Below are 13,043 nucleotides of genomic sequence, written 5' to 3' on the forward strand. Positions count from 1 at the left end.
AAATCCAATTAAATATCAATACAATACAGAAGAAACTTGCTAGCAAACTTAGATGCATATTCAGAAACTAACTAATATTGTGCTGTGAAGTCCTCTCATTTGCATTTTACTGCGGATGAGAGTAAAATGCAAATCTTTACACAGGAGGGCATGGATATGGGCATGGAGAGGGGAAAGAGAGTGAGACAGGGTTTGTGTGTTCAAACGAGCTGAAATCCCCACCCAGGGTCACTGTGCCCCTGCCTGTCTGCAGGTACATCGCCTAAAGGCACCAGGGATTATTATCTCCACCTCATCAGCAGAAATAGGTGAAACACATGGTGGCAACTGTGCCATAAACACTTTTGCAGGTCCTCACATGTGCCAGCTCTAAATCTATAGACAGATCATAAAGGTAGCATCTGCCCCTTAATTGTGAGGGCTCTTACCAAAATTAGGATCTTAATATGCACAGGGCAGAACAAGTTACTTCACTTTGGTTTATAACTGAAGCCAACAAATGTAAATCTTATTTGAAATGCAATGTTTCCTGGTCTGGAAGCTGAATTCTACTTTTCCTGCCAGCACTTCCTGAGACTTAAACACATAAATACTTGTTGTGGCAAGAGAGAAAAGGTTGGAAATAGTAAGAAATTCTTATTGACCCAGAAGTGGCTCTCTTGTCACTTATCACTGATCTGTCACAGATTTGTCACTGGTGATGTGCTGCTTAGAGGAGTTTGCAGGGGCTCCTGGCACATGCCGTGGCTCTCTTTGGATAAATGCATTTCAGACCAGCAGGAAAACCCACACAGGGCAGAAAACATGGAAAGCACGCTGGAAAGAGAGGCACAGCTGGCATTTTGCTGCCCGTCCAGCTGCTCTGTCACCATGGCTCTGCTTCCCACACTGTTGTAGCTCCCCACTGGAGGCATTACACTGAAACTCACATGTTTACTTTGCTGCAGGTGGAACACAATATTCTATTGAGAGCTACTTACACAATGAAAGGGTAATGGTTGAAGGAGGAACTCTGTATTAATGAAAGTTGACTTACAGAGCACCCATTTAATCCCTTCCAAGTACGACTCAAGCCTTGTGGCAGACACAACCTCCAGACTACGAGGGTGATGCTATCAGGATAACAGAACTAAATTGTCGCTGTTCAATGCCTAGGACTTTCAAGCAGATGAAATATGTTACGTATGCAGGACCAAACCTATCACTCACACATTCCTAGCCCATGAAACACTCAATGTTACCTGCACTGGTGGGCACAAAGGGGCATACAGAATAGCTTCCTCCGCAGAACCTGAGTTCCCTTTCCCTGCCATGTCTGTGTGCCCTTTCTCATTCTACCCTTAGGAGAGCCTCAGTCATCACACGGGTGGTCAATGTAAGTTCTGTCCCAATGTACCCTTCTAACAACCTATCTTTGTGCCATCAACTTAATGCCAATGAGCTGTTAATTTAGTTCAGTTTTAACAACATCCTGCTAGTCAGGGTGGCTGCAGGGAGCCCTTTGCATTCCGTGGCACACAAACCCCCTGCCCTTTTTCAGCAACTCACCTGATTTCCCAGCAGAAGGAAGCCCCAGCTGCCAACAAGCACCTTGCAGCAGTGGCATTGGTGATACTGAGTGCCATTTGCCCTCCAAGAAAAGGATCTCATTTTCTCTGCTGGTTTCTTTGGAATTCAAAAAACAGCTAAAATTCATGTCATTTTTTCACTTTTAAATCGGCTCTGTTCCCGTTATTGGTGATGTCCTCCCAAACCTTGGGTACATCAGAAAGGACACCAAGTAACGCTTTCCTTCCGCTACCTCCTACAGGTCCAAGGTTGAGACAGGGAATCCCATGGGCTGCCCTGAATCAACTGGCAGCATTGGTTAGCTCTTCTGCAATTTATCAGCTGTCCCAAAGGTCCCAGGGTGAAGGCCACAGAGGTGCACGTTATGCAGGAATGATGACCTGTGACACAGCCAGATCACAGTAGAGGAGACATAAGCAGCAGAGGAGATAGAAGCCGGCAGATGCCCAGAGAGAAGTGGGGACATACTGCTGTGTGGCTGCAGGGACACCTCACCTCCTGCTCCCCCAGTTGCTGGGCAATACCAGCCCCTCCATGGGCATCCCCTCCCCACCAGCCCTGGGGCTGCCTGCGTTGCAGAGGGATTCGAGCTGATGAACATCAACATGGTGCAAGCCACATGCAGGAGAATATCAAGACGGGGCCCTTAAACATTTAATTCACAGGTTAACTTAAGAATAATTAACACTATTCTTCTGTATGTACTGCAAACATAATGACCTGGAAACAAATAAAGAAAATAATAAAGAAATAAATAACACAGCATAATACATTCTATATTTTATATATATAACAAATGAATGAAGAATACTAAAATGAAGAACCTTTTTGAAAAATGAAATAAAATGAAGTCTTCAAATTGAGTTTATATTGATGTGATCTGCAATGTGTTAAATAATGAAGGCTTTGTAACTTTGGAAATAGTGGATAATATTGGAAATAGTGGAATAATGGAAGCTTTGTAAATCGAGGGTAAACAAGCAACAGAAGTTTAATTAGCTCACAAATCTAAACTTCTTGTATCTGCTTAACTTCATATTTGGATGCCACACGTGAGGTTGCCTGAAGAAAGCCTCTGGCTGATTATGTTTGAGTATAGGTACTACAGATATGGCTGGAGCTGCTCTGAGGCTCGTGTTCGGTTTGATTTAAATTCACCTGGGCAATAGTCACCTCTGGAGCCATTTTGCCTGTTTCCACTTATTATCTGCAATTACCTTATTTCAGCACACATCAGCATTTTCAGGGTTCAGCTGACCACAGGGTTCAGCTTCTGCACTGTGGGAGCTGGGTATCTGGGAAGCAGGGTGAGCTGATGACAAAATGATTAAACTAATTATTTATGACCTGAATTTACAGTCCCCAAACTTGTGTCATCCAACGGGCTTGCAAACTGCGTGAATATGGATTTTAGGGTGCCATCTTTACTTGGCAAAAATACTTTGCAGTTCAGGTGTGAAATGCAAGTTGGAGGGTTGGCAGCAGTGCCTGGGGGATGTGTCCTGCACCCCTGCGACACCCAGCAGGGGTGTATCTGGGATGTGGCTCCCTAAAACCCTTAAATAGATGTCAAAAAAAAAAAAAGAGACATGAAAACATGTAGAGTTTTAGGGAAAATCAGAAGTAGGTTGTTTCCCTCACTGTAATTTTTGCTCTGTAATCAGTCCTGATTATTGAAATTTCTGAGAAATGCAAAAAAAACAAAAAAAAAAACCAAACCCAAACCTCTACGTCTGCCATCTTTACTCATAAGTAGATTATTTTATGATTCATTTAAATGATTCACATACTATAATTAACATGAGCTCTACGGTTAATTGCATCTTTGCAAAATAGTTTAATAATCAGAGTAGAAACTCGACAGTCATTTCTTTAATCGCACATATGCGATGAATGTTTTATATAAACTGCAGCTCATCAGAAATAAATACACAAACACGTTTTTCTCTGAAGACAACCTGAAGCAGGTAAACAGGGATAAAAAGGATTTAATTTTTTTTCCTCTGTAGTTACATGAGCAAAGATGCTGCTGTGGCGGAGCAGAATCCTGTTAAATGAGACATTTACCAGCAGTACTCCTGTGAATCAGTCGATTGAAGTTCACTGCAGCAGCAGAGAAAGATGGATTACAAAACTTGTCTAAAATCATTATTATAAAAAAATCTTTACCATCTTTTACATTATCATGTCTTTTTCAGTTACCCTAACATAACGTAGATGAAGGGTACATAATCTTCTAGCCCTTAAAACACTCTTACCACTTTACTTTACTTAACTTTTTGTAAGGCAAGTAACAAAAAGGCTGGATTTTGTCCAGCAATTGAAAGGAACAGTAAAATCTGAAATAACTCAATATTGTTGTACTATTATTTGTGCTAAAATTCCTCAGGAACCACTCATACTACAGTGATGACATGAACTGACCTCTCCTTCTCAGTCTCCTGAGGATTAATTTTCATTTATGTTCATAAATGCTTTGGTTTTAAAATACTCAGGAGGGTCCCTCCTCCCTTCTTATCCAAGTCAGGATTTGAGATAAGACTTAAAAAAAGGAAAATCCTCTCACCACTGAAATAAGACTAAAGCTCCATTTCTGGCACCATGTATTATCTATAATATATAGCCTTTTATTATATTACATATTAAGATATAGCTAGTTAATTTCATTAATAAAATTAATTTTATAAATATAATATATAAACTAATAATATAAAAATATTACTAAACTAAAATTTATTATGATATATATGAATGTAGTAGTATATTTATATTAATATATTTCTTGTAATTTTTGTCAGAGAGGGAGTATTATAGTATCCTTACAGCTCCAGTACCGTGCAGCCTTGTTACCTGAGGGATGAGCAGCATCACAGATCAGTCATGGTGCTTGCATGACATGGCCATCCAACCTTCTGTGCCCGCTGCAGTGAGGGTAGAAGCAGGATTTATATGCAGGAAACGACTTAATTGAATTATTATTTTCGCCAACACACAGATGGTTCATGCAGCATCTGGGCAATACCCAACACAGCAGGGTAAAAACTAGAGGTTCAGGTGTGAGATGCAGGCCCCAGCATGCCTCCTTGGACTCTGTGACGCATAGCTGAGCTCAGTTTTCCTGCCTGACAGTGTTTTTCAGGGATGGCTGGAAAATGGAGCCTTAAGCTCCAGCTGAGGAACAGCTGCAGGTAGCTGCATTGGCCCAGATACTGTCTGTGTGCAGCCACCTCCCCATCCCTTGCTTTACCATATAAAAGATAAGTACATCTAGAAAAAGACAAATGCACCAGAAGAAAACTAAACCAGTATATTTTAATTCTACAAAAATGTATAAATATTTAAATGTACAGCAAAGAGTATCAGTATACCATTTGATAACTGTTACAACATTTAAAATGTGTAATTCTTCATCCACAATCTACTTTTATAAATTTAATTTAAATCTGTTCCCAGCACTTATTCAGGAGCCTTTGCAAGCATGTCCTCCAAACCACTGCACCTCAGTCTCGTCCTGCTTTGGAAAATGCCAAGCAGAATTCCAACATTTTTCAGATAAAGTCTGTAGTATCTCAGAGCACCATGGCCTTTTCGTGAGGCGCCTCTTACCGAGCTGTCCTGAATACGTGCTCGCAGAGGAAAAAGAAAATAAAATGGGGGTGGCCAAATATCGGAGCAATGGTTCTGGCTGGATGTGATTACGAGTCGGCACGGACACGGAAAGCCACACAAGCATTGTAACACGTTGCTGGTGTTCATCCAAAACACTGCTGGACCAGATCAGAGCTTGTCGTTAGTAGCAGGTTACATGTGATGTAGCCTCACCCGTAGTGTTAGCCACAGGGGTGCAGGCAGGCTATCAGCTCCCCCAAAAAGCACAAATGTCCCGGGTGGGCTGTGGCATTTGCTGGCGCTGCTCAGTTCGTTTTTATCTCCCCAAATTGTTCCAGCCTGTTTAACAGCTCTGACCTTTGGAGGATCACCATGTCAGGCTCTGCCCAACACCCCCCGAGATGCAGCCTATGGTGTAGGATCTGAGGAGATCTCCAATTGCAAATTAAAAAACAAAATCAGAACACAGAGCTTTGCAACTTCTCTTCACAGCGCTATTCTTATTAGAGCACAACAAATAGATAAAATCCTCCCAGCAACCAGTGTATATGCATCGGTAGAGAAACCCACCTAGGTCAATTGATCCAAATGCTCATTTCAGTTCAGCATCTGTTCCTGGGTTTCCTCACCCCTGTGGATCGCCAGGAGGTGCCGGGAGATAAAAAGGAATGCAGTTTTGTACAACGCTTATGGTTCAACTTACTCTTCAAAGCAGTCAGTTTGCTGATGCCACCCATCATTACAGTTCACTCCCATTTCATCATGTCTTAAAACCACAAAAAACGGCAACACTTTTTCAATGAAAACAATAAATATTCAGCATTGGTAAGGTTCTTTATATTTTAAACACACTGCAAATTGAAGTTAATCCTCTCGACACCTTTCTGAGATATTTTGTAAATGGGGAGACAAAGACCAAACAATGTTTTTCTGTGGTCATTTGTAGGTACTGAACTTCAGACACACACTGACTGAGGCAACCAAACAAGCTATTTTAAATTATTTTAGCCCAAATCATCTGCCAAGGCAACACCTGAGTCCAGTGGCAGAAGGAAGGGCAGAAGCCCAAGCACAGTAACTTACATTCATTCTCTAAACCCCATCATTTATCATCTTCAATGCCTTATCAGCATTTAAGGCACCTCCACCAACACTCCTTCACTCGCCGTACGTGAGGCTTTGTGTGAAATTCCCCTGCAGTGAGACTCGTGGGGTTTCTGTCTCCTTATCCAGGAGAGACAGAAGTTGACCAGCTATTTGAGTTCTTTCCTCTAGGTCTGACCACAATTGCTAGGCAGCAGGCCACCCTGCTAGCGTGCTGAGGACCTACAGCAATACTTCTGCTCTGGTCATGAGGGATGCGTGTACTTGCTCCTAAATAAGCATAATCCAACACAAAGGCATTTCACTTCTTCCCCAGGCAGGGGCACAGCAGTGCAGGCACCAACCATCCCAAACACTGCAAGCTTCCTATGTTGGTCAAGGATTATAAACTTCAGAATAACCTTTATAATAATTTTAAGAAGAAAAATATTATTTTCTTTATCCATTTTTGAGACTGTGCCTAAAGGCTACACACTTGCACACTGATTGCACTTTGTCATCACCCTCCAGCTACGATGCCAAGAAAACCCTGGGATCTGAACAGGCAGTGAAGGAGACTTGGAGAGTAGGAGAGTTAGGCTTGTTTAGCCTGGAGAAGAAAGACTCCAGAGAGACCTTAGAGTAGCTTCCAGTACCTAAAAGGGGCTGACAAGAAAGCTGCAGAGGGACTTTTGACAAGGGCAGGTAAGGACAGGACAAGGGAGAATGGCTTAAAACTGTCAGAGGGGAGATTCAGATTAGATAGATACAAGGAAGAAGCTCATCACTGTGAGGGCGGTGAGGCACTGGCACAGGTTGCCCAGAGAAGCTGTGGCTGCCCCATCCCTGGCAGTGTTCAAGGCCAGGCTGGACAAGGCTTTGGGCAACCTGGTCTAGAGGAAGGTGTCGCTCCCCTTGGCAGGCGGGTTGGAACTGGGTAAGCTGTAAGGTCCTGTCCAACCCAAATCATTCTATGATTCTGTGATTTTATGACTTGTCAGCCCTTGCCCCCTAAAGCTGTGGGTACTTCCTAAGTACCACCAGAGCCACCACCAGCTGCCCTCTCCCAATGCTCCTGGATGCTGCAGGACCTTCCACAATGCTTCCTTCTGCAAAGCCATGCAGAGGACAAGAGGCCGGATACATGAACTACCAGCACAAGTGGCTGTGCCCATGGCAAAGCCCTTGGAAAGGAGATAAGGAAACAACTTTCTTTTTTTCTGCATGGAGATGGGGGTTAAATTTGTTTGTGATGTTCTCATGCTCTTTCTATGAAGGAGAATTACAGCCGCCTCCTGTTTTGCTAGCTTTTAAGCCATATCATATACTTTTCCGGTGACCTGAAGATGAGAACTGAAACCGTTTGATCCTACTTCGAGCAGGGAAGCTGGATGAGATGAGCTTGCAGTCCAACTAAACCCATGACACTCTGGCTCCCCTGCATGCACAACCATTACTTTTCCAATTTAACAAAGTGTATTGAGAAAAATATGGATGATCTATAAATTTATAGCAGGTACATATATGACACTATTAATCCATAGCAACCAGAGCATTATATAGAAAATACTGTCATTTTGAATGACCTAGTGCATAAGCAGAGCTTTTGAGGAGTTTTGAGTGAAATAATGGGAAACCATTTCACCACTTACCCGTGCTGAAGTTACATCACAGCTGCTGCTCTGTGATTTAGGTCTCTTGAACCCTCTAGGCAATGAGAAATTACAGACTACTGCCAAAAACCCAGCCCAGCCCATCACGCAGCAGATGCATTTTGGGGAGTGCATTCTGCTGGGGGCACCAAAGGAAACATCAACAGTACATATAGGAAATGTCACCCGTACATATGGGATCCTTCCCTACACCCACATGGCCTGGCACGGCACCAGGTCCTGCGATGCCTCCGGCATGACTGTGTGCCATCAGCACATTTTTAATAACCACGCTAACAAAACTATTAAGCCACAAAGTTATTAAAAATATAAATAAGCATCTGTCATTTCTATCGAAGCAAGAACATCTGGAGCCAGAACTGGGAATCAATCCAGTTTTATGCTCTGTGCGTAGGGGATCCATGGATGAGGCTCTTGCCTGTGCCTTAGACAGGATGCGGGTATATACTAATGCTCAAGGGTAGCAGCTACGGACCAAGTTCAGACCAACTCTCAGCCTCCAGCAGTCTCAGAGGGCCAGGTTTTGAAACCTTCATCTGCAAGCCCCTTGCAGCTCCCAAGTGTCAGCCTCAGCCACTTCTCTTCCTACTGCAGGACAGTTCCATCTGTGCTGGTCTGAGTTAGCCATGTGCATCAGTCCTTCTTAACATTGTTTGTGTCTTTTGTTGCTGCCTCATCTGATTTAATTTCAATTTCTGAGTGCAGTCTTTGCTCAGTTTTGCTGCTTTTCCAAACACTAGATCCCATTTTTTACCCTCCACAAACCATGAAGCTGAGAGCTTGGCAACTTTGCTGCTCAGTGTGGTCTTTCACCAAGTCCCTTTCAACATGAGAGAACAGCAAATACCTGCCCTGTGTTGCCAAGAAAGACCGGAACCAATACATCCAGCTTGGGAGATGCCTGTCAGAATGGTTCCCAATGCCATTTAGTGTCATAAGGCATTTTATACTGGGTCAGTTCTCTATAGTGGTGTGTGACACACAGAAAATACCCTCCATCCGAATCACTCTGACATAGGGTTCATAGAGGTTTCTCTGGAACCACTTTTGAGCAGATTTGTGTTGGTAACAGCACACCTTTTGACATTTATAGGCTCAGATGAGCTTCTTTTGAACAGTCACAGGTTTTGAAGGGGCATGTGGAGACCTGCCACATCAACGAACCCTGCTCCGTGACTTTGCTCTGTCAGCTGGGATTTGGAGAGGGCTTCAGCGCCACTGGCCTCAGCAAGGAGGATGGGAGGAGGAGAAGGAGCAGAAGAGATCCTGGCCGAGGCAGCGGGTCTGCGCTGACTTCAGGCACCCAGGGTCATGTTGCGCAGCAGCCACTGCTGGGAACGGCTGTCACCGCACTCCCTCATGGTGGGAACCATCTTGTCTTCCTCTGACGGCTCATCCAGACACTGGTTGCTGTTGACATGCCTCAGGGTGAGCTTCTGCAACAGAGAAGAGTAAGAGCTGCAGCAAGATAGTTACTACTGAAAACCAGTAATTTAATTTCTGGTCTTATTTCAGTCTTATTCTAGCCACTACACAAGCCACGAGACCAGTACTCATCTCTGGCCATCACTTGTACAGCTCTACAAAACCCCTATCACGCTACTGGGTGCCCAGCTCACCTTCTCATGCATAGCCAGGCAACCCGGAGAGCGAGCACCTCTGTTGAACCCAGCAACAAATAAATGCAACAGAAAAGCACAAAATAAGTGCAAGGAAGTATTATTTCAAAGCAACAGTATTTTGGATTAAGGATCTGAGCCTCCAACAACCTGAACACCTGTGCATTTCAGACCAGTGCACTGTTAGTTCAGAAATAATTGCTAATGTCAATACATTCACTAAGTATTATATGAACAATGGCAACATGCAGGTGAAAATTCTTCTGTTTCCAATACATTTTTTCTTCTTTGTGACACCCTAGCACATGACACTGTACTTCTGAGGGATGGGAGAGTCAGAAGGGGATGATAGAAAACAGAACTTATTTTGAAGAAATAAATCATCTTCCATTCAAAAGCACTGCGAGAACATGTCCATGAAGACATCCAGGGCAGTTAAACATGAAGTTGTGTACTCAGATAAAACAAGGCAGGCACATGTGAAGCTGAGCAGCAGGTGTTCTCACTGTCACTCCTCTGGGGTTGACCTGGGGATTTTACACACAAAATCACAGCAATTAAGCAGGCACCTTAAGTGCCTCTGCTAAGAAGTGTTGCATTTACCAATTTACTATTACCTAAAAGGTATTCCAGTTCCTGAAAAAAAATCCCAATTAGATCTGTATAATACGCAAACCTGCTCATGCACCTGTGTACACGAAGTCTGCAGTGGTACGTCTGTGACGGAGCTGTGTAGCCCATATGGTGACACACACAGGATCCAGGTCAGTGCAATGGTGCAGGGCAGGTGTGGTTCCCGTGCGGCTCAGGATGGAGCTGAATCAATGCCACAGGGCTGGGGACCACCTCGCCGTATCCCCATGTGCCAGCCCAGCATTCTGCCCTCCCCAGCCAGAGCACAGAGCCTGGCTCCCAGAGAGATTTGCTCCAGCCGAGCCCTGCAAGGCATGCAATAGCCATGCACTGCACTTGCAGTCATTCATGGCCTTGCAAACTCAATATCAACTTAATATTTTGGTAGTAAACATCTGTGTTTGCTGCTGCACCTGACCCAAAACGTCATGATTTTGGCCTTTGTTTAGTTTTAGGGCAGGACAGGTCCTGCATGAGCTGCACTGCCCCATGGGATTATATGGACTCTGTTCACAGAATCACAGACTGGTTTGGCTTGGAAGGACCTTAAAGACCAGGGACACCTTCCACTAGACCAGGTTGCTCAAAGCCCCATCCAACCTGGCCTTGAACACTGCCAGGGATGAGGCAGCCACAGCTTCTCTGGGCAACCTGTGCCAGAGCCTCACCACCCTCACAGGGAAGAACTTCCTAACATCTAATCTAAATCTCCCCTCTGTCAGGTTAAAGCTATTCCCCCTTGTCCCATCCGTACAGGCCCCTGTAAAAAGCCCCTCTCCAGCTTTCTTGTTGGCCCCTTTAGGCACTGGGAGCTGCTCTAAGGTGTCCCCAGAGCCACCTTCTTCTCCAGGCTGAACAACCTCTGACCTCTCAGCCTGTCTCCATAGGAGAGGTGCTCCAACCCTTGGAGCTTCTTTTTAGCCTCCTCTGGACTCACTCCAACAGGTCCCCTGAGTTAAGCAACCTACTCAGGTAGCTTAATGCTCCAGGTAAAGTGGTCAAGCAAGATCTGAGCTGTTGCACAGCAGCTCTACAGGGATTATAACCCTGTCACAACCAGAAAAATCAAGGGCACTGGCGATTTCATGACTGAAATTGTGTTTGCAGACCCTCCACTGGAGCAGAACCCAATTTTATGTCAAACACCATGTAAAGGAACAACCAGGGGAACAAGTATGGGTGGTAAAAGTCTGCAGCCTTCTAGAGGAGAGAGAAAGGATGAATCAAAACCACAACAGCAGAGCCTGACCCAAAGTCTTGGAGCAGCAGCAGTATTGCAGCAGCATTGTGTTATATATTATTTATATATAATATATACAATGCTACTGTAACTGAAGTTATGGAAATAAGTTATTTTAACAACTGGTGTCTCTGATGCACCACACAATACTCGTGTATCTTTGTATGGGAAAAAAAAAAAAAAGACTATTGTCTGGTGTTTCAATTTAACTGCTGGGAAATGCTAACACTGCTGATGTCGTTTTGTTATCCAGACATATACCTGTGCTATTGCACTGTATAATTTTAGTTTATACTGGATTGTCATGCCACATATTAACACTCCAAATTTGTATTATAAATATTCTTTCAATAGCTTGTCCCTAGAGATTTGCCTCAATTTAAAACAAACTATTACACAATTCTCAAAGAAAAGCCTGCAGATATTATAACAAATCACCGAGGGGCCATTTGGTATGCATTCAGTGATGAATATAAGGCATTTTTTCCTCTAATTACAAGAGGAAAGAATTAGTAGTGCTAACAGAAGTAGCTTGTTTACTAAATAGCACTGCTCAAAGCATCACTGATTCTTCACTTATATTGTTTTAAGTGCAATTAAGCTGCTATCATTTTCTACTATAACCAGAAATGCAAACAAGCCTAAAAATGCTGCTGTTGCCTCCATCAGCTGTTCCCTTTTATTCAGTGAATAATTTCATGCTAGATTACCATATCATTGGGATTTTCAACCCATCTCATAAATTTTTTCTTTCTGTGTTCTATCATTATTTATGCTATTACAAAAAAGGTCTCATTTGCTTGGAAAACAATTAATTACTAGGCAATGTGAAACTCATACAAGCCAGCCTAAAATGTTTATTTTACCCAAACGTGAGAACACACGCATGGGTGCAGAGCTGCCTGTACAGCTGTGCAGATGCTCTGTGTTTTCCTGCTTACCAAATGCATGCAAATAATAGCTTTGATAAGTGAGGACTCTGAACACGTTATGGCAAACAATGGAGATGAAACTGCATCACCTGCTGAGATCCTGCTGGCTACAGTTGTTAGGGGTCTGCCACTAACAAGAGAGGCTTCCAGCTGATTTCAGCGGGATGCTCTCAGACAGGAAGGTGACATTGTTTGACTGGGGAGCAGATGACAAATGAGAGCAAGACCAGCCTGTATCCCTGCAAACTTGCTGCCCCATCACCATCCCCTGTATTACTCAGCTGTCTAGGAACTAGACAACTACCAACTGTCTAGGAAAGAACAGTAGTTGGCACAATATTTTGATTCCTTCAGTGACTAATATTTTAAAATTATCTGTTGATCTTTTAAAATTATCTGTGACTAACATCTCTAGGACTGAATTACTTAAAATTGGGAATTTTCAAGATGAAGATTTCTGAAAAATATTACACAATTGGCATCATTTCTATGTCTTAGAATAGGAACCAAACCTTCAGCTGTTGCCAACAGTAACAATCACATTTACATCAACAGATCAAGGTAGTTGAATTAATCTAAAATTAGTTAAAATTAATAATAACTAATAACATTAACCATATATACTATCATATATCTATATAATCATCTGTGAAAACAAGAAAGAAATTCAGCTGAGTTTAATAGC

At 43.2% G+C, this 13,043-nt stretch overlaps 1 protein-coding gene across 3 annotated transcripts in view; it reads right to left on the reverse strand.

Annotated features, from left to right (window-relative positions):
* Positions 1-4,861: 4,861 nt before the first annotated feature.
* Positions 4,862-13,043, reverse strand: part of GALNT13 (polypeptide N-acetylgalactosaminyltransferase 13) — a 153,031-nt gene continuing 144,849 nt past the window's right edge. For all 3 annotated transcript variants that reach the window (XM_030488320.1, XM_030488318.1, XM_030488319.1), the window contains exon 13: positions 4,862-9,370. In XM_030488320.1, the coding sequence (XP_030344180.1) occupies positions 9,230-9,370 (141 nt within the window). In that variant the 3' untranslated portion in view covers positions 4,862-9,229. The remainder of the gene's footprint in view (positions 9,371-13,043) is intronic.

This window comes from Strigops habroptila, chromosome 5 (assembly GCF_004027225.2).
Source record: "Strigops habroptila isolate Jane chromosome 5, bStrHab1.2.pri, whole genome shotgun sequence".
Lineage (NCBI taxonomy): Eukaryota > Metazoa > Chordata > Aves > Psittaciformes > Psittacidae > Strigops > Strigops habroptila.